The sequence below is a fragment of the Apis mellifera genome, linkage group LG1, assembly GCF_003254395.2.
Source record: "Apis mellifera strain DH4 linkage group LG1, Amel_HAv3.1, whole genome shotgun sequence".
NCBI lineage: Eukaryota > Metazoa > Arthropoda > Insecta > Hymenoptera > Apidae > Apis > Apis mellifera.
In genome coordinates, this window is record NC_037638.1 from 803,661 (window position 1) to 826,344 (window position 22,684).

Consider the following 22,684-nt stretch of genomic DNA (forward strand, 5'->3'; position numbering starts at 1 on the left):
AAGGGAGGAGGGATGAATTTCTGACGAAGGTTAACGAGTCTTTTGTCTAAGTTTCTAGATCCGGCGTTAACCTGTAAAATATACATCGTGCGGTGGACATATTTTAGGGAAGCGTCGAGAACGATGTCGAGACGGGACGGAGCCCTTTTCTTCTTTACACGTGTATAACGTATAACGTTATACCGTAAAGTCGCGCCGAGCGATAACGCGTCTCCGATACCAATCTAGCATGACGCATCGCGTCCTCCCGGAGAATTATGTTGCTCCCAGCTATTTATTGCCAACGGTATGTCCGCGGCAAATGTCCAAAGGGAACGCCGTCCGCGAAGGAACGTATCCACGAGGAAAGCCGAATTCTATCCAAATTTTTCCCCCCTCTCCCCCGTTCTCCTCGATTCATCGTAGATTAAAAAAAATCTGTATCCTCTACATTGGCGACGTTGACCATCAATCCGTGAAAAATGGTTCGACGATTCATTTACTCGTTTTATATATATATATTTATAAATCTTGAGGGAGAAAATCAATGTATGTGCAATGAAGAAGAATAAATGGACAAATTCGAGGAAAAATGAGAAAGAGTTAATCGTCGATTTGGGAAATGAGAGAGTTTGGCGGGAGCGCAAAAGCGAAGGTGCAAGGGCGAAGGAATTCGAGGAACCCGCTTGTACACGTGAGCGAATCGGCGGAATAGCAAAGGGCCGTTCGAAAGCCCGCTTCTCTCTTCCCCCGACTTTGCGGAGAAAGAGAAGGGGCCGCCGTCCGCCACGTTTTTCCAAGCCGCGTAGCCGCGGTTCACAAAAGCCGATGTCAGCTCGAAGCCGATAGAGAGATTCCATTGGCCGCTCTCTCTCCGCTCGCGTTGCCGGCCAATATCGACGAGCGGCCATCTACCCAATTAGTAACCATCGCGAATTCCCATTAGCCCATGCAAACTATCGTCCAATCTGCCTTGCCCCGACCCCCCTTCCCACTCCCCGTACATTCGTCACCGAAAGTGCGCGCACAAACTCCCATCGATTCCGCTCCCTCGGTAAATTAGGCGAAGCTTCGATATTTCTACGAGGGAGGAGGAGGGGGAAGGGCGATTTCTAATTTCGAGGACCGTCGGAGCAATTTCTTCGTTTGCCTCGTCTCGCGGGAGAATTTAAGAAATGGGTGAACGATTCTTTCTTTTTCTTCGCTCGAACAAAGTTTATATCAGCAGTAGTAGGGATGTAATTTGAACAAATGAAGTACACGATTGTCGAAACGTCACCGCCAATCACTTGTTCCACTCATCCGGTTAAACTCATCTCTCCGTACTTTTGTTAACGAGTATACACAAGATCGTGACCGCGACAATCGGGCGAAACGTGCCGTTAGGGTATCTTCATAACGAGAATTAAATCAATCCTATTAACACGAAGAAATTACACCATGATCTCTTCTCTGTTATCGCGAAATAATCAAAATTATTTATCATTTATCATGAACGATGATAAAAGAGAAATATTGTATCGCTATAAATTATTAAGAACGGAAAGATTTCTTCTTTACCATCAGTGATCACGAGTAGCGTGAAGAAAAAAGAATTCTATCCCAATGTTTCGTCGAAATTGTACTTGCTCGAGAAAGTTTCCAAAACTCCGTTGGAAGGATCTTATCCAAATAAAATGTGTGGAAGAATCAATGTGAAGGCGGCTTAATGCGGCCTCCCGGTCGGCAAAAAAGAGAGCTTCCCAGCGTAAGGCACTGTTCGGCAACGCATCCGTTGCAGATTGTTGACCGTGATTGCAATTAGTAACCCGGCGGGGGCCCTGTGTGCCTCGGAAAGGCGCGTCGTCTCCTCGCCTCCCCCTTTCTCCCCCGCCGCTTCTCATCCACCGGTTAATACCCCCCCCCCTTCCTCCGTTTCGGCTTCCCTCACCGCCCCCGAACACGTCAACTCGGGCAAACGGCGAACGAGACGACCGTAATGGACATTTGTTAGGAGAGGAACGAGCGAGATCGAAACTTGCAACGGGCACAACGGGTCGGATTACCCGTCGCGTTTCTCCCTCCCCTCGGGGCCTCCACCAGACATCGAGATACCGAATCTATTCCGCGTAATTACCTGGAAAGACGCCGGCTACGCTTTCAGCCCGCGTAACGTCGCTCACGCATGCCGCCGCGGTGAGAAACTCTCTCTGCCTCGCGAATACGGCCGGCCGGGTGTGTGTAACGTGCTTAAACGCTGTGCGTTTGCTAGCACAAGTTGGCAATTGGAAGGAATGCGGATCTGATTGGCCGGATTCGCGTAGCATTTCTCCAACCTAACCTCTTTTCCGATGCACGAGATCTGACAAAAGTTCGCCTTTAAAATTTATATTGGGAACGCGATGGCAGCGCCTCTACCTCCTTTCTCCGTGAATCTATCTTTCGATGCGTCCAAATGCGTGGAGCTGAGTGCAAAAGTGAAAATTATCGTAATTCCTTAGAGGCAGAGTCGAAAAAGTAACCAGTTAAAAAAATTTATTTAGAAAGTCACTTTAACTAATTATATATTAAAATGCTCGAATAACATTTATAACATATATAACATAGATATTATCCGTTTTTCACATAACCTCGATTATTTCCAATTATTATTTTACGAACGATAAATTATATCGAGATAAGTTTATTTATAATCTTCGACTATTAAATTCTGCCGTTCTGCTGTTTGCAGGAATGCATCGTTCGAGGAAGAAAGAACATCGTCGACGACGTTATTATCGTCGATATTAACGTGCACGCGTAGAAATCGATTCGATCTCGATGGGTCTACCGCATACCCCGACCGATGAAATATCGGAACGGCCTTTTATACGGATCGTTCCGCGGTAGTTAGCCTCCGCCGGGTCGAACACGCGTGTATACAAGGGCAGGTGCACACACGCACCGTGCGTAGGCAGTAACGAACAATCAACGGCGCCCGTTACAACCGTGATTTTATGTTCCAATTTGCAAACGCGACGTTTAAAGGGCCGCTCGACCGTTCCCAACCACCAGCGCACCCATCGTCATCCTCGTCATCGAGTTTCGTCGTTGTCCTTACGGCTCCCCCCTCCCCACCCCACCTCCTCCTCCTCCGCTCGTCCTTTTTTCTTTTCGCGGCGCGCACGGCCGTGAGAAGAGATTACCAGAGTTAAAGCCAGCTTTCTGCCGCGCAAAAAACGTCGTAACATTCGCGGTGGATACGCGGTTGCCGAGGCGAATTAACGAGTCTATGGAACGTGCTCCCGATATTGATACGAAAACTCGTTTTTAGAAAGATCGTATAATAGGAAAGGCGTATAATTGAAAATATTTCGAGAAAATTATTACGTTATACACGCGTAAGCAGGATGTTTAATTCCTTGACGAAGCACGAGCTCCGGTTATTAAAGTTGGTTGATCACGGTTGATCGATAGATCCGCGATATTTTTTTTTCCTTCTTGTAAATATATACGTTGCATGGAAATTGAAATTGATGAAAGTTCGAAATAATATTTTTATAATTATATACACCGTATTCGTATTCGTTGTTACGCGCACACGCAGGAAGGAAATAATCCTTTCGGTAATAAGATTTCGCGATGAGATCGCGAACGAGATTACGAGGATATGATTTGCATAAACTCTAAAGATCAGGATCGAACAATAAACGTAAATAATTAGCTGTATTCTTAAACTGTCGTAATAAATATCGCGCGTTCATCGTTCTACTTTCTCTCTCTCTCTCTCTCTCTCTCGCCCGTTCTCTCGCCTCGGTTAGCTAAATTATATATTTTTTTTCGATCGTGCCTCGATTACGAGGCGAGTTATCGCTTACTTAATAACGCGACGTACGAAATCGACGTCGCGAAACGAGATCACGGAAGAGCTAATCCTTCCTTTCTACTTCTTGTTATTAAAACAAGTCGAATATTTAAAGGTTTCAAATATTAAATTAAAATTGAACGTAGTAGACGTAGTTTTTTTTTTGAAAAAAATTTCCTTTGAAAAGGTACGCGTGTGAGCGAGATGTATCGGTTTTTTAATTAATCTATCCTGTCCAATCGACAAGACGTTGATTGGAAGGCGTAAAGGAGCAGCGGACCGCTCTTGCCTCGGATCACGTACACGATCTGGAACGTACGAGGATCTAGGAATTCGAGAAAGAAACTTTGAAATGTTGTACGACGGGATCCTCGTATGCGAGGTTGATTCATCCGGATCAAAGGCCCCGTTTAACCCTCGGATGGACCGAACTTCGCCAAATCCAAAACGAAATCAAATCCGTGAAATGAAGAAAAAAAATATACCATGATATTTATTCCATCGTTCTCGAAGATCGACGTGGTTATCGTTATCGTGGGAAGGGCTCGTTGGCGGGAGGAGGAATTCTCGTGGTCCATTTGCAATTCGAAATTGTTTTGGAAACTAATTTCTACGCGGAGGGGGGAGGAAGGGACGCGGATACCGCACTGTCGTGTACAGAGGCTTCCGTTAAATTAGATTAGTTCTCGGATGTTCGTTACAACGTTCGGCTGCGAGTTGCGTTACCTCGTTACGCCACGTTGGACCACGCCACGTCAATCTCACCGGGGAGTCCCACCTCGGCCACCCGGTCACGAGTTTCCCAATTTTTACTTATTCTCCGCTGCAAGTTATCGCCCGGCGAAAGTTTAGATTGCGATAGAAAAAAAAGAGAGAGAGAGAAAAAGGAACACCCTCCATTACAAGTTAAATTGTTCGTACCCGTGATCGAATCGAATGAAGGGGATGAGATTCTCGAACTGAGAGAATTATTCGAGGGTAACATCTAATAGTTAGATATTTTATTAAAAAAACATCGGTTGAAATCATTCTTTTCCAATTGCAATTTTTCTTAATTAATCTTTCGATGGGTTGGATTTTTTGGTCTTCCGAATTTTGTAAGTTTTTACAAAGAGGAAAAAAAGCTGTTTACTGTAAACTCGTTGAAAACAGGGGGATCGTCAAGTTGGCTGGAATCGAAGGTGGCGAAACTAATCCCATTCCACGAGGAGGACGTTCCGTGGGATGTAATCAAACTTCCGCAGGTGGAACTGCAACTCTGTCGGAAGTTCGACGAGGCGACAACAACCGGCCGACAATTTGTAAACTTTCCCTGCCTTGCGATATACCTGATCGAACGAAGCTTTCAAATAGACTCGATGATATGATCAAACATCTTTAAAAATAAACGAACGTAATCCGAACTCGTTTCTAGGCTAAGAATACAACGTAATCCGAAAATTAAAGAAAGAAGAAAGAAGAAAAAGAAGGAACAAGGCCTTTTATTCTTAGAACAGCTCTCCTCCCTTCTCTCGAATCGAAAGAAGAGGAAAGAAGAGAAGGAAGAGGAAAAAAAAGGGAGAGGCGAGAAGGAGAGGAAGGAGATTCGCGACAACTCGGGCCACTCGCACGATTTACCGGCCGCCGGTTCGTGGCCAACCATTTAATCGATTAATCAATTAAGCGGCCGATTAATTATCGAAGCGGGGCCGCGGTGTGAAGGCAGAGGGGGGGGAGGACGGCGGTAATTAAATCGTCGCGTCGGGAGCAATCGGACGCGGTCGAGGGAGCCCGACGAGAGGCCACAAATGATTTTGTCGTAACGACGTGGAGAGCACCCCGGGCCCAACCCTGCCCGGCTAATTAAGTCTTAGTCGTATTCGTCTCTTTCTTTCCTTTTTTCTTCCACGATCGCCGTACGTTGCCTCGAACGGCCCCTCCGAACCCCTCCATCCATTCTCGATCCGCCTCCTCTCCTCCGCCAACGGTATGTATGTATGTATGTATGTATGCTGGTAGCATACGCCAATGTTATCCAACGTTATCGGATTCGCGCGTTTCTCATCTCGCTGTTATACGCCCGTATTCGAGTCTTTTTTTCTTTTCTATTTTTTCTCAATTTTCCCAGGCAGATGTTCCTCGTTTGCGTATCAATGCTACGTATCGAGGTTCGATTTTTTCTTTTTTTTTTTTGATTCTTTTAAATTTTCGAAAGCAGAAGTTTCTCGTTTACGTATCGATGGGATATTCGAGGTTCGATTTCGTTTAATTTTTCTAAATTTTCCGTATACGTTTCTCATTTCGAAGCTTTCATAATATTTCATGTGGTATTTTTTTAAATTTCTTCTATATTTTTCGAAATAGATGTTCGTCATTTTAGATTTCTTATTTTAGAGCTTCTATATTTTCCAAAATAGACGTTCATTATTTTACATTTTATCGTTCTCGATCGTATATTCGGTTTTTTTTAATTTTTTCTAAATTTTCCGAAGCAGAAGTTTCTCATTTGCGTATCGATGGTATATTCGAGGTTCGATTTCTTTTCCTAATTTTAAATTTTTCTAAATTTATATGTTTCTTATTTCACAGTTACGATGATATATTCGATTTTCTTTAATTTTTTCTAAATTTTCCCAAACATTCGTCATTTTACATTTTACAGTTCTCATTTCAGAGCTACGTCGATCGTATATTCGATTTTTTTTAATTTTTTCTAAATTTTTCAAAATAGACGTTCGTCATTTTACATTTCTCATTTTAGAGCTTCTACATTTTTCAAAATAGACTTTCATCATTTTATATTTTATATTTCTCATTTCAAAGCCACATCGTATATTCGATTTTCTTTAATTTTTTCTAAATTTTTCGAAGCAAACGTTCATCATTTTATATTTTACATTTCTCATTTCAGAGCTACGTCGATGGTATATATTTGAGATTCGATTTTTTTTAACTTTTCTAGCTACGTCTATAGTATATTCAAAGTTCAAAGATTCTTTTAAAATCTTTTCTAAACTTTCCAAAACACGTTCATCATTTTACATTTCTCATTTCAGAGCTTCTATATTTTCTAAAACAGACGTTCATCATTTTACATTTCTCATTTCAAAGCTACGTCGATGGTATATTCAAAGTTCGATTCTTTTAAAATCTTTTCTAAACTTTCTAAAACAGATATTTGTCATTTTACATTTCTCATTTTAAAACTCCTACATTTTCCAAAACAAACGTTCATCATTTTACATTTCTCATTTCAAAGCTACATTGATAATATATTCAAACTTCGATTCTTTTAAAATCTTTTCTAAACTTTCCAAAACAGACATTTTACATTTCTCATTTCAGAACTCCTACATTTTCCAAAACAAACGTTCATCATTTTACATTTCTCATTTCAGAGCTACATTGATGGTACATATTCGATTTTTTAAAATTTTTCTAAATTTTCCATACACATTTCCCATTCCACAGCTACATCAATTCTTTTAAAATCTTTTCTAAACTTTCCAACCCAAATGTTTGTAACTAAAAATTTCTCTTGCTCTATCTTCAACCAAGTTCACCTGTCCTCAAGGAGCAACTGGCGTGAGAACAGTCGCGGGAAGAGTCGCGGGACGAAGGACACCGATCCGAGAGCGATTCGCGCTCTCTCGTCGCGTATCGTCGGGCTCGAGTTTCGCGATAACTGGAACGGAGACGATAATGCGACTAGGAGCCGTCGAAAAATCCGTGCCGGCATGGGCGTGGGAACCGCAAACACCGACTACTCCCCTCCTCTCCTTTATCATCCTTCCGCACAAAAGAAGATAACGATTTTTCCTCTCCACCCAACTTTTTTCCTCCTCCCATTATTCGACATATCGAAAGCGTGAGAGTCGAAGAGGCGCGATGGTTTCGCGGCGGCAGATTGGATTCGAACGCAGCTGGAATTTCGAAAACGGAGAGAGAGAGGGGAGAGGATCGATCAAATCACTCGGATGCGGGACAAAACGTTATTGTATCCTCGATCTTATCGAGCCCGGGAATTTGTTTGTCCATCGCGATTTTTTACGACTTGTTTGATTTATTTCAGAAATCGCACAATATATCATTTTGTCGAATCTATCCTCTTTCCATCGAATCCCTTTTCCAGACGATAGCCTGAAAAAAGTCTGGTTATCCAGAGAGGGAGAAGACGATAAGGCGTGTAATTAAAGAAGAAAAGGGGATTCGTAATAATAATTTCGCCCAGCTGGCCGTTCGATCGCAACGGCGGTGCAACGAGGTGAAGGCGCGTTCTCAGCCCGAGGGGTTTGTGATGAATTTCTCGCGAAATGTCTGGCATTAAACCGAGACCGAGTCGAGCGCCCAGGGCGCGTGCCGTGCGGAGCCGTGTATTTGTAATTCTAATGGCGAACCACCTCGAGTGGAGAGAGCGTTGTTTGCCCCGTAATAGTCCCCCTGGAATTCGGGACTCGGGGGAGCTTGGGGCCCTTCTGGAAACAGGAACCTTCCCCGAAACGGATAACTCGATATATTTAACGTATATTTCCAGCAACATTCAATTGTTAATCTTCTTCTTCAATGTAAAAAGAAAGCGTAAGGAAAAATTTCAGTAAAATTGTTTTTTGAAAATAATAATGTATTTGAAACGCCAGGATATTCTGGAAACGAAGCGAAGCCTGTTTTCAAATAAATAAATTATAATAATAATGTTATAATAATATAATAAGTTAAATAATAATGTTTTCAAATGAGTTTTCAAAATCACTTCTGAAAACAGGAACCTTCCCCGAAACGGATAACTCGATATATTTAACGTATATTTCCAGCAACATTCAATTGTTGATCTTCTTCTCCAATCTCTGTTCTATTGTGTATCATTTAAATGTAAAAAGAAGGGGAAGAAAATTTCAGTAAAATTGTTTTTTGAAAATAATAATGTATTCGAAACGCCAGGATATTTTGGAAGTTTTCAAAATTATTTCTGAAAACAAGAACCTTCCTCGCAACATTCAATTGTTAATCTTCTTTTCCAATCTCTGTGCTATTGTGTATCATTTAAATGTAAAAAGAAAGGGGAAGGAAAAATTTCAATAAAATTGTTTTTTGAAAATAATAATGTATTTGAAACGCCAGGATATTCTGGAAATGAAACGAAGTCTGTTTTCAAATAAGTTTTCAAAATCACTTCTGAAAACAAGAACCTTCCTCGCAACATTCAATTGTTAATTTTCTTCTCCAATTTCTGTTCTATTGTGTATCATTTAAATGTAAAAAGAAAGGGTAAGGAAAAATTTCAGTAAAATTGTTTTTTGAAAGCAATAATGTATTTGAAACGCCAGGATATTCTGATTTTCAAAATCATTTCTGAAAACAAGAACCTTCCTCGCAACATTCAATTGTTAATTTTCTTCTCCAATTTCTATTCTATTGTGTATCATTTAAATGTAAAAGAAGAAAAAAGAAAGGGTAAGGAAAAATTTCAGTAAAATTGTTTTTTGAAAGCAATAATGTATTTGAAACGCCAGGATATTCTGGAAACGAAGCGAAGCCCATTTTCAAGTAAGTTTTCAAAATCGCTTCTGAAAACAAGAACCTTCCTCGCAATATTCAATTGTTAATTTTCTTCTCCAATTTCTGTTCTATTGTGTATCATTTAAATGTAAAAAGAAGGGGAAGAAAATTTCAGTAAAATTGTTTTTTGAAAATAATAATATATTTGAAACGCCAGGATATTCTGGAAGTTTTCAAAATCATTTCTGAAAACAAGAATCTTCCTCGCAACATTCAATTGTTAATTTTCTTCTCCAATTTCTGTTCTATTGTGTATCATTTAAATAAAAAAAGGAGGGGAAGAAAATTTCAGTAAAATTGTTTTTTAAAAGCAATAATGTATTCAAAACGCCAGGATATTCTGGAAGCCCGTTTTCAAGTAAGTTTTCAAAATCACCTTCTCATTCATGATATCGATAACGTAAATATTATCCAAGATGCTAATAATAAGGTTAATAAGCATACATCGTTATAAACGATCAATTTTTATGAACAGGCGTTACGTGATACACATACGTACGTGAGTAGAATAATTTATTATTCTCAGCTTACAAAGTAGGCTCGCAGCTACGATAGAAATTATTATATATTCATATCACGGAAAATATAATCAACGGTCTGCGATCTAATATCGTCGAATGGTGCAGAGAAAATGTACTTGTTATTACTCGACTTGATGAACCAACGTCCACGTGGCGCGTTCGCATCTCTTTCTCCTATTCGTCGAAAATACGTATATAATCTCGTTGAGAAAAATCGTATGCTTTAAATAAAAAGAGATTATTGTATTATTTATTGGATCCCCGAGTTTCTTCAAATGGGACAGCATTGTAATATAGATAGATCTTATTGATGTGTATATAAAGAGAAAAAAAGGAAAAAAGGTAACAAAAGTAACAAATCATAATTGATACGTTGATGCAGATATATGTATGTATATATATGTATATAAGTAATTATCTTGTTCCTCCTGTGTTCATACACGATTTCACGCAATGCGAATGGAATCTTTAATAGAAATACGTTATTCAATGTTGTTAAATATAATGCTCGATGTCGTTATTCTCTTTTCATTTCGTGTATACAAGTGTTGTCTTTATTCAGAGTATAATTACAGGATTTAAACACGGTTTAGAGCTTTGGATCTCTTCTTTTTTTATCGATAAATGATGATGAGATTACATAAAATTGTAGCCTTTATGATTCAAAGTATGGTAACAATACGCTAATAACGAAACATTTTTAATACTTGATTTTCAATTTTCAATCTTTCTCAATTTCTTCGATTCAATTTACTTCCTCTAGAGATCCTATATAAAGTGATGAAAGCATCGACGAAAGCAATTTACCACTACTTTAACGTTATATAGATACGTATCACAATGTTATAATAACGTTTCACGTTCGATATTAATACTTTTCGATATAGCGATATCCATATACATTATTTTGTACGGTGGAGAATACGAGAGAGAGAGATATAACGTATTTAATTTTGATGTTAATATGAAACATTTTTCGTAATTCGATATATTTAATTGTGTGACTCGAATGCGTCGTAAAATACCGAATAAAAGTCATTTCGCATTGAACGATAATGTGATCAAAGACAGAAATGCTTATAGATACGACTTGATTATGAAATCTCGTAAAATGATAATTTATTCGAATTCTCAGCGACATGTCGAGTATTCGGTAGGAACGGTTAGAAATTAAAAGATTATTAATCGCGTGTATCGAGAGATACTCCGTAGGAGGCTCGGAAAAGGAAACTCGAAAGATAACGAACGTCAAGTTAAATTATCGTCTCCCGTGGATTTTCATCCGATCGGCTTTTTATCGCGCTGACGATCGCTGTAATCTTACGAGTTTTTACTTCAGATCTCACGGACAAATCCGAGCGTGAAGTTGCGAAGACTATAGAAGTCTACGGGTGGTGTTACCGTCGAGTTTATGTTTATATCTTTCTCCTTTACTTTTTCTTCTTTCCCCTCCCTCTATAATTTTTAACTTAATGAAAAACGTGTCGACTAATAGCACATATTTAACGAGAAAAAATTATGATCGAAGTAGAAACTGAAACTTGTTTAATTCTTGCATTTTTATTTTATCTCTTCTAATCTGTATCCAGAGATGTGATCTTTTATTTGATCATTTTATAAATCATTTATACATCATCTTGTAAAACGTTAAATAATCGTTGTCATCGATGCCTCAAAACTTCACACACTCGCGTCAAATATCGCGATATAGGTTAGATTACAATTTAATATATAAAATTAATTATATTTAATTATGTTATTAAGATGAATATACGATGTAAAGAGAATACAATATTTATATTTTTTATATTAAGGATATATATTCAAAAATATAAGAAAAAAATTATGAAAATACGTTTTTTTCGTGCAATGTAATGACACACTGAGGATATGTAGACAAGGAACGCAAATAATAGGAAAAGGATAGAGATAGAGTAAAAATTAGGGAATCAACGCCATCTTCAGAGTGCTGTAAATGAAACATATATAAAAAGGATAGTAAATAATAGAAAAAAAAAGGATAGAGAAGAGTAAGAATTCACTATTAATACCATCTCTCGAGTATCAAATGTATTTCTTTAAAGGTAGGATAAAATAAAGTAAGAATTAAAGATCTGCGCCATCTCTACAAGAAGGATAGGAAGATATAATAAAAATTAAAAATTGGCGACATCTCTTGAATGTTTTTAAAATGTTTTTAATTTTTGAAAAAGTATTTTAGGATATTCAAGAGATGGCGCGGACAAGCAATTCTTAGTCAATCTATTTTTAGTATCATTTGCTCTTTTGTTTATATATCAATTATACTTATAGCGTTCTAATGTTTTATTCTGTTTTTAAAAAAAAAATCTTTAACAAAAAATGACACTGACAAGTTTTCACTCTTCTTTATCCTTTTTCTATTATTTACTGTTTTTTCTATATTTACATATATATGTATATTTCGACATTTCCTAATTTTTATTCTATCTCTTTCTACTCTACTTCTTTTTTTACTACTTTTTAATTCTTGTCCATACTTTCCTAATTCTTTATGAAATTACAAATTATAGCAAATAATATGAGCTAATTGGCTGTTATTGATTATTTTTTTTATTTGTGGTATATATATGTATGTACTTTTTTCTTCGACGATATAAATATAGTTTCTGTATTGGCCATAGTAAATTATAGGGGGCATAAGAAACATTGCTTTTTTCGAGGTCGGTATTTCAGAATGTAAAACATGAAATCTCACAAGATGTCATGTCTATCTTGCGTATTTCGTCTATGGTTCCATTTCCATTCGCATCTTTATAGATAGCATGTAAGTATGTTGCGCATGCGTCTGCAATGCTTTGAGGCGTTGCGTGTTAGTGCATACTTTCGCGTTGTGAGTCGGCAAGAAGGAAAAGCTCAAAACGGGTTTCAAGATATTTCGATATTTAAGAGTTTTTCGAATCGTGATTCAACATCGAGAGATGTCAAGCATAGAAAAAAAACCATTTCGTCGGCTGCCCACAGACGTTCAGCCTTATCATTATAATATTGTTTTGTCACCAAATCTGAAAACTTTCGTCTTCGATGGGAAGGAGGACGTGCACATTGACGTAAGCTGAATCAATCTAAATCAATCAATAGAACATTAATTACTTACGTAGCGTATTATAAATTTATAATACGAATGATGGAATAAGAAATGTTAACCATATGGCAAACATAACCACAAAATTTGTATACCGTATACTAGAAGGCGGATTCCATTCCATTTTATCGATGGTTAATTTAAAGGAATTTTTTTTATCTTGCTTTATCTCTATTCTAAATCTTGTAAAAGATATTAAATGATTGTTAAATTTTACGTGATACGAGATTGTACGAGATAATTGTACGAGAAATGCTTAATTTAATTTTTTTTATATCAAAACAATTGTATTAAATATTATATTTTAAAATTTTTTTTCATTTTATAATTCTAATTTTTAATGTTTATAGGTAAAAAAATCTACAGATACTATTGTTTTAAATTCATTGGATATTAACATAAAGACTGTATTTTTTAATGATAATAATGGAAAAATCATTCCGACAAAACATATTGATATTTCTTCGTCTGAAGAAACAGCAACATTGGTATTTTCCGAAAAATTGCCAATGGGAAGAAGTGGGTACTTGAGCTTGGAATTTATAGGAGAAATTAACGATAAAATGAAGGGCTTTTATAGGAGCAAATATATTGGGTACTGTAATTTCTACAATTTAATAATAATAATAATAAGCACATGTTATGTAGAAACATTTTGATTAAGAAAAAAAAAAAAAGATTAGATTATTTTTATTTTAAGTATCTAACATTTTGTAGACAAAATAAGTGGTATGCTGTAACTTATTTATGTCCTACATCAGCTCGTAGATTTTTTCCCTGTTGGGATGAACCGTCTTTAAAAGCTACTTTTTCGATATCAATTGTGCTTGTACGTGATAAGTCACTTGTTGGCCTATCGAATATGGTAAGCAGTAATTGACATCCTTAAAATAATGAAAATTTTCTGTATGTTTACAGGGTCAATGGAACCGTTGAACACGCAGCTGTAACTCAATTCGAGCCAACAGATGCTAGACGTTGCTTCCCATGCTGGGATGAACCAGCGCACAAAGCTACGTTTGATATTACTCTAAATGTACCATCAGGTCTTACAGCACTTTCCAATATGGTAAGCAGCGCCTAGCACATGTGGTTTTATTTCATTTTTTTCTTGTTTTCTCCATTCTTGATCCCTATATTTTTCAAACATATATATATATATATATATATATATATATAAAATATTTTAAAAAAATATATATATATATTCTTTTTATCTGTTGCAGCCTATAAAAAACAAGGTAACGAACGAAGCAGTCGAAACTTTGGTATTCGAAAGGACACCGATCATGTCGACGTATTTAGTAGCGGTTGTGGTCGGTGAATTCGATTACATAGAGGACAAATCGAGTGATGGTGTACTAGTACGCGTATACACACCGAAATCGAAGAAAGAACAGGGACAATTTGCATTAGAAGTAGCAACTAAAGTGTTGCCATATTACAAAACTTACTTTGGTATTGCTTATCCACTTCCGAAAATCGATCTGATCGCGATTGCCGATTTCTCGTCCGGAGCAATGGAGAATTGGGGTTTAGTCACGTATCGCGAGACTTGCCTGTTGGTAGATCCGCAAAACACATCTGCCGTGCGAAAACAATGGATCGCTTTGGTGGTAGCGCACGAATTGGCGCATCAATGGTTCGGCAATCTCGTAACCATGGAATGGTGGACCCATTTATGGTTGAACGAGGGTTACGCGTCATTCGTGGAATTTTTATGCGTTGCTCACTTATTTCCCGAATATGACATTTGGACGCAATTCGTGACGGACACGTACATCAGAGCCCTGGAACTCGACGCTCTAAAGAACAGCCATCCGATCGAGGTGCCGGTCGGCCATCCTTCCGAGATCGACGAGATCTTCGACGACATTTCGTACAACAAAGGCGCGTGCGTCATTCGAATGTTGCACTCTTACATAGGGGACGATGATTTTCGAAAGGGTATGAACCTTTACTTGAAAAAGCACAGCTACGCGAATGCGGAAACCGGGGATCTTTGGGACGCTTTGGAAGAGGCCAGTAAGAAAGAGGTGCGCAGTGTGATGAGCACGTGGACAGAGCAGCAAGGATTCCCCGTTGTCAGAGTTCAGCATCGTCAGGAAGGTGCCGATCGAATTCTCTCGCTGTCCCAGGAGAAATTCTTAGCTGACGGTTCCACGGACACTGGAAATAATTCGTGGATCATACCGATCAGCATAAGCACGTCGAAGAATCCTGAGGAGTGCGTGCTCAAGGATCTGTTGGACGAGAAGACGAAAGAGTTTCGGGTGAAGGACGTGCCGGAAGATCATTGGGTAAAAATCAATCCTGGAACGATCGGTTTCTACAGGATTCATTACAGTCCGGAAGCATTGTCCCTCTTGCTGCCCGCTGTCAAAGATCATGCACTACCCCCGTTAGACAGATTGGGCCTGCTGGACGATCTGTTCGCCATGGTGCAAGCCGGTCACGCTTCTACCATAGAAGTACTTCAACTAATGCAAGCATTTCAACACGAAGATAATTTCACTGTATGGTCTAGCATAGTGAATAGCCTAGGGAAAATCGGAGTTCTAGTGTCTCATTTGGATTTCGAAGATTCGTTCAAAGCGTTCGGACGTAATTTGATGCGAGACATCACCGATAAATTGGGCTGGGATCCTAAACCCAACGAGAGCCACTTGGACACCCTTTTACGATCTCTTGTTTTAGGTCGTATGGCAGCGCTGAACGACGAGGACACTATACAAGAGGCGAAGAAAAGATTCGAGTTGCACGTTTCCGGCGCGACATTGCTCGCCGCCGATTTGCGCAGCCCTGTTTATCGGGCCGTGCTCTCCGTAGGCGACACCGATACTTACGAGACCATGCTGAGGCTTTATCGAGAAGCGGATTTGCACGAGGAGAAGGACAGAATATTGAGAGCTCTGGGCGCGATCAAAGACGAAACATTGTTGGCGAAAGTTCTCAACTTTGCCATGAGCGATGAAGTGAGAGCTCAGGACACGGTGTTCGCCATCATGTCGGTGGCGATGACGTACAAAGGTCGAGTGATGGCTTGGGACTTTTTCAAAGAGAATTGGAAGACTTTGCTCGATCGTTACGGTGGCGGTTTCTTGATTTCAAGATTGGTAAAATTCACAACGGAAAACTTCGTCACCGAAGAACGGGCCAAAGATGTGGAGGAGTTCTTCAAGGATCATCCGACACCGGGGACCGAAAGAACGGTCCAACAAAGCGTCGAGTCTATCAGATTGAACGCGGCATGGCTCGCCAGGGATAAAGACTCTATCAAGGAATATCTGATCGCCCACGTTTAGTAGTACAATCAATTATTTCTCGCCTCGAGTTCTTGTCTCTAACTTGTTACTAATTTCTGATACAATAGGGAGTCGAAAGGGCGGTATCATGCCTTTTGAGAGTTTTGAAAATGAGCAACAATTGCTTCGAGTCAATTTAGAGAGGAGAGAGAGGATGCAGATTCTCTTGTACCATACGACATCGTAAAGATTTGCATTTATACACACAAACGTATACAACAGTGTTGCTTAAACGATTACGTGCATAGTTGTTTGTTGTTTCGTTGCAAATTTAGTTGCAATTCTTTTTTTTTTTTTTTTTTATATATATATAAAAATAAATGTACAGAACGCTACTATAGTTTGTATTATCATTTTTTTTTCTTTTCAAGGCATTTTTTTTTTTAGCAATTACAGCATTATATCTTTCTTTGGCATTTATTATTATTTACTTTAACTCGATCAAACACGCGTAAATTCTTTCCCAAAAGCATAGAACGATGTCCAAAAACCCGCGTTTACCAGTGTTTACCATTTTTATATTACGACTAAAAAACGAACGAGAAAGAAAAGAAGAAAAGAATAAGAAGAAAAAACAAAGGAAACAAGCGTGTAGCTGCAAAAGAAGAAACCCATTTATATCACACTACTATAATCGAAAACAATTGAAATAAAATACTTTTACGCTTGTATCTTGTATCGAGTACGTATTCGAACAACAACCTTTCGTTTCATTCTAATTAATTCACACTCTTCACACTTTTATCTTTTATCAATAGCAAAATTCGTACGATCCATCCCTCAAACTCCGTGGACAAACTCTTCCGCCGATCTCCAATTGATCTGCCGATTGAAACGAATCGCTCGCGTGGGCGAGCACAAGTCGTATATCGGTCACTTAAGCCAGTCGTTACACGCTTGCAAGGTGACGGTTGTGACGGAGTTGATACGGAGTCGTGCTCCTTATCCCCGGCATCGATCAGCAGCCTCTCTTTCAGTACCCGCGTAGGAGGGTGCGCTGTCGTGAGTCAGCCTCCACTTTCGTTTATTAGCGCGTGCACACGCGTCGTATCCAGCCCGCTGGTACTCCACCCCTCACCATACTTTCTTCCTCTCCTCGTATGAATACGAAGCAAGGTTTCGAGTGGACGAAAGGGACGAGAGAGAGAGAGAGAGAGGCAGGGGACACGCGCGTTCCAACTGAATCGGTTCCCGTGGGTATTCCGTGGCCTCCAAGTTCCCAGGAACAGGCGCACGCGACCCGGGACACACGATCAATACGTTGGGGAAGTTGGCGGACTCCTACAACGACCACCACCGGTCCTTCCTTCCTCTCCACCCTGGACACCCTCCCTCTCGCACGTGTGCGAGGAGGATTATTATTACGTACACGTGTGTGCCCGTTTAAGCCCACCCCCCGCGCGCGTGTTTCGCGGGACGCTCGCGGATTTATCGCTCTCAGCGACGCGGGGAAACTGCGTAACGAGGAGGAATTGGTCGACGGGGGATGTTCGATCGACGTCCCTTTTTGTTCTTTGCTGATGTAGCTGTGACAATGCTCTTCGAGTCAATGCTCGAATGCAATACGAAGGAAAAAGCTGATAATGGGCTGCGAATTTTTGGAGGAAATTAAATGGATATAACGTGGGAATCGTATCTTTTGTTAAGTATTTTTTTTCTCTTTCACTTGTGATAAACTGAAAGAGAATTTTATCTATAAAGTTAAAATAAAGTTTCGCAAATACAATTTTTTTCTTCCTTTTACAATTGTTACGTGAGTTTCTATTTTGGTTTATGAATTTTTAACAGATTAATTTAAAAGGAGTCGAGGACGGGGATGAGAGAGAGAGAGAGAGAACGATATAAAGAGAAGTAATTGCATGGACACAGTTTGTATTTTTATTCTCGTACACGAGCGAGTGTAGCAAGCTCGTGTTATCAAGTATATACTTATATTTTACAGCCTTTCAGTCTTCGCAAATATACAATAGTTATGGAGAAATCTCTAAATTAATAATATGAAAAGCAATAACAATAATAATAATAATAATCATGTAATATATAATAATAATAATAATAATATAGAATATCGATGATTAATCGATCAGTAATACAAATAATTCGCTTTATTATCTACAAGGGGGAGTTGAAATAATAATAATACGGGCTCTGATCAATGTGATGATAAACATTTCTCTTCCACGCGAAAACTATCGAAGAAAGGGAGGGGGAAATCCATTCACGGCCACAGTTGTGAACGAGGGTTGTATGCTTACAATTAGAGACGTGATCAATTCGATTTTAATTATCGTCGATCTTTACAAATAAATAATCTCCACTTCTGGGACAAAAATTTATAATGGATTGAACATTTCCTGAATTTCAAATCGAATTCATCACCGATCGAGCGGAATTTTGCATCGGAACGATAAATTACAAAGTAAATCGTAGAGTGACACAATCTTCGCGATTGTTTGGATAAATGAAATAACATAATCATCGGTGAAAAGAGACAATGCGATCGTCGCGTTTACATGTGTACAACACAGCTCGGATTAGGAAAAGATTACAAGAATCTCGGGGTTGGAAGCGGAAAGTTGGATGGACTGAAAAAGAAGCGAATCGATTGAAGATGAGAAGAAAGATCTCGCGCGAGGAATGCGGTGAATTTTATGTACAAGTATTTACATCTTTCCTCGAAGAAAGAAGTTAGATCGGCCGTAATTGGCCCGCTTCGTCGTCCTTCTTTCGCATCGTTCTTCGCTCTTCTTCTCTCAGGCGCCGCCTCGATACTTCGAGCGCATCCTTATCGATGTTAGGTTAGGTCGCTCTTTTCTCGAAACGCTCGAAACATTTTGCTCTTTATGCCGATGATAACTTGAGCACCAAGATCTTATCCCTGTTTTCCTTTTTCGGCCTTCGAATCTTCGAGAAATCTCTGTACAGTGGAGGACGAGCACGAAACACAACAGGTTAAGGCAACCATCCATACGAGTTACCACGACGAGCCGAGTTCTCGATTTAACTCCCCGACGAAGACTCGAACACGGTTCCACGACGCCGAAACATGGAGGTCAAGTCGTCAGCCCACGAGGACGAGAAGCTTGCGACGACCTGGACCTCACTGTAACTCGTTCAACGCTGACACAGGTCACCGTTCCGCGACCATCCCGGTTATCGTTGTCGTCGTCGATGTTGTCGTTGTCGTAGGGACGGTCGTCGTCGTCGCGTTCAACAACGGTTGTAACGGCTGTCTCGATGCCGTTTTTGCAACGGTCGATTCATTATGCACATTCGTCTCCTCGAGTGTTGTTTGAAGATCACAGATATACTCGATAACCCTTTGGATAACCTCGAGCTTCGATAATTTCCGTTTCCTCGGCATGTCGGGAACCAGAGATCTCAACTTCGTTAAGTAAGCAGCCACTTCTTCTGCTTCCAGGTCACGACGAGTTCCGTTGATTCCGAGACTGTTATGCAGGACACCACGACTTGGCGGTACTCTGCCGCCCACCGGGCTCACCACCATCGCTTTCATGTTGCGCGTGTGTCCGCTGTACGTATTTTTCCACTCGACTCGATTCTTCTGGCCGGCGTCGACGCGCGAGAATTTGTCTGCCGGCTCGGTAAGGATTGAAAAAGATACGGGTCGATGATTTAATTCGATCAAGCGAGCACACCTTCTAAAACGTACTGGCTGATTATTTGCTGAACGCCAGTGCACGCACCCCGTGTATTTATCGATCGAACCAACCCACCAAAGCGAGCGCACGAGCTTAGCAATAGAGATTCGTACGATCGAGATATTCCGTTTTTTCTTTTCGTTTCTCTGTTCACTTTTCTATATCGTTATTTCTTTTTTTTTCTTTTTTTTTCTTTTTTCTTTTTTTTTTTGGCTAAATGTTACGTTTTACAACACAAATGTCACACACAGTTTTTTACGATTTTTTTCGCGAGTCGATTACGTTCGCGTGGAACATTACATTGAATGAATTGAATTATACGAGAAGAGAAATTGTCTGACGACTATTCCGGACGCAACGAGTGCGCAAGAGAGGAGTGTTCGACGTACCGCTTGCAACGCGTTACGCTCGACGGATCGAAGTCAACTGGTCTCCGCCCCTCACCTGCACGCTTTTAAAGCTTTCCCCCACTCCGATACCGTTCTACCCGTGACGCCTCCACTACCCGTACGGCGCAATCGCTGCCTGAATAAAATAGCGTTGGACTCGAATCGCTCACGAAACGGATTGTTATCTGACCTATTTATATATGGACTTTAGTAAATATTTATATATTAACAATTTCTATTTTTTTTTTTTTTTTTTTTTTATTTTTTCCTTTTCGTCTTTTTTTTTCACTCGGAAAAGTATCCGATATTTGCGATCTCAGATAATATAATCGACGATAATCTTGTTTGTATTCGATTGCATGGTTATTTGCCGGTACACGTGAACTTATATCGATTTCTTTGAAAAAAATTATTCTTCGAAGTATAAAATTGAAATTGATATTTGTTCAGTATTTTGTCTTTAATACTTTATTAAATTACTTTATATTTTATTTTAATTTTATTATGTTAGTCTTTGGTAACGTGAAAAAATATTGACAGTTTTTTATACATTTTTAATATTAGGATATTATAATAATTACAAATATAATCATTATGAATATTATTATGAATAAATAAAAAAAACGATTACTATTATCCAGCAAAGCAAATATTTTTTCGTCATTATCATTCTTTTTTTCATTATAAATTTTATTTAGTTTTACTTTTCCAAGAATTATATTACCAAGGAATAATTGCAATATTTCCTACATCGTACGAGCTTTGTAACTTACAATTATATTTTCGCAATCATTGTATACACCGGATAGATGCGACATTTCGTAAGAATTCGTTACCAAACTTTATGCATGCAATAGCACAATCTCGAACCATCGACCTCGTCACTCTTCCAAACGACGCCTGCTTGCCCCCCCCTCCAAGAGCATCCCCTTTCCTCCATTCACAAATCCCAACCATCTAGAAAGAAAGAAAGAAAGAAAGAAAGATGAGGGGAGAAAGGATGAATCGAGAACTAAGAAGAAAGAAGAGGAAAGAAAATCGGGGCAGGCAGGTAACATCGTATCGGAGCGAGGAATAATTCGCGGAAAGGCGCGACGAGGAACGCCGCCAGGAATTCCCGCTCCGACGCCTATCTCTGCCACCTCTTCCCCCTGGAGGGCTGTACAGCTTGTTCCAGCGAAAATCGCTCGGCTCGAAGCCGACCGTAGTCGGGGGTGTTTGACGACCATGGGAGCAGAGGCGTCGGCGGGACAAGCCGGGCGTGGAAGAGAAGGGCGACGCCGCTAAAGCTAAAGCTAAAGCTGCCCACGGCGAGCGGGACACGGGTGGCGGCGGCGCTCGAGGGGAGGGGGTAGAGACATAGGTGCGACGGAGCGGCGGGGAGAGGGGCTGCGCTCTAAGGGCTCTGGGCGCGGGTGGAGGGGCTGGAGAGAGCCGAGCGACTGTGCGCGCGGGAAAGGGGAAGGGAGACACGACCATTGTTGAACGTCCGGCGGCGCCAGCCACTAGCCATCACGGCTACTACCACCACGCAGCCTCACTACCACCATCACTCGCGACAACCACCGTGTCCCCGAGCATGCTCATGGTTCACGAGCTCGCGCGGCACCGTGCACCGCCAACCTGTACACCATGATTCCGGCTACGCTTTTCTATATGTACCGCTCTATGTACGCGCGTACAAGGTGTCTCAGGACGGATGGTGCAAGGGGACGAAGAGTCCTTTTCTCTGTGCAAAAAAATAAAGATCGAGAAAGGAAATGGAAATTTTTTTCGCTTTAAGAAATACGACGATTCTTAAACGGAAAAATTTCATTCCATATTTCCGCGCGTGAAATCACCGTCGCTCTGCGTGGAACACCCTGTATGCGTGTATATACGCGCACGGCTAAGTGCCCAGCGTCGAGACTCCTTTGCCTTCTTGATTCTATGTGCACGCGCGCGCGCACACGTGCACACGATTCTACCACACTCTTGCGATCTTCTTCCGACCGCCAGTTCGTCGACTTGTTCTCACTCCTCGTGACTCTCTAGTTACTGCGGCGTCTCGTTACCGGCCGCTGGGACAAGAACCCACCCGATGTCCGGCGCTACGGACACAGACAAGCGAGGGGGAGCCCTTTATTATGCGCTATGCTTCTGATACGAGTCCCTCGAGACGTCCCGGCAAAATTGCGTTCGAGGAGACTCTGCGAGATTTCCGATTCATGGGGTAGCTCCTGATATCTAGTATATCTATATTTATACACTACCGACGAAAATTCACTTTTTACAGTTATTTAAGATTTCGAATCTTTTTCGTTTATTTTTATACAAGATGAATTCATGTTTATTTTTAATAGTTGA

The 22,684-nt window shown here is 40.2% G+C and overlaps 2 protein-coding genes across 3 annotated transcripts; one reads left to right on the top strand and one right to left on the bottom strand.

Moving 5' to 3' along the window:
- The first annotated feature begins 12,628 nt into the window (after window positions 1-12,628).
- On the top strand, window positions 12,629-16,958 carry LOC410769 (puromycin-sensitive aminopeptidase). Of its 2 annotated transcripts, XM_394245.6 has the most exons (4): window positions 12,629-12,947; window positions 13,333-13,577; window positions 13,901-14,051; window positions 14,209-16,958. In XM_394245.6, the coding sequence occupies exons 1-4, from the start codon at window positions 12,819-12,821 to the stop codon at window positions 16,285-16,287; spliced, it is 2,604 nt and encodes an 867-aa protein (XP_394245.2). In that variant the 5' UTR covers window positions 12,629-12,818; the 3' UTR covers window positions 16,288-16,958. The 2 variants fall into 2 exon arrangements, with proteins under 2 accessions (XP_394245.2, XP_016772182.1); XM_016916693.2 differs by lacking the exons at window positions 12,629-12,947; window positions 13,333-13,577; window positions 13,901-14,051 and adding an exon at window positions 13,584-13,847.
- A 1,186-nt stretch (window positions 16,959-18,144) lies between these two features.
- On the bottom strand, window positions 18,145-20,377 carry Emc (extra macrochaetae). The gene is given in 1 exon segment (NM_001141964.1): window positions 18,145-20,377. A coding segment is annotated over 1 exon segment (387 nt). The 5' UTR covers window positions 19,805-20,377; the 3' UTR covers window positions 18,145-19,417.
- Window positions 20,378-22,684: the final 2,307 nt, after the last annotated feature.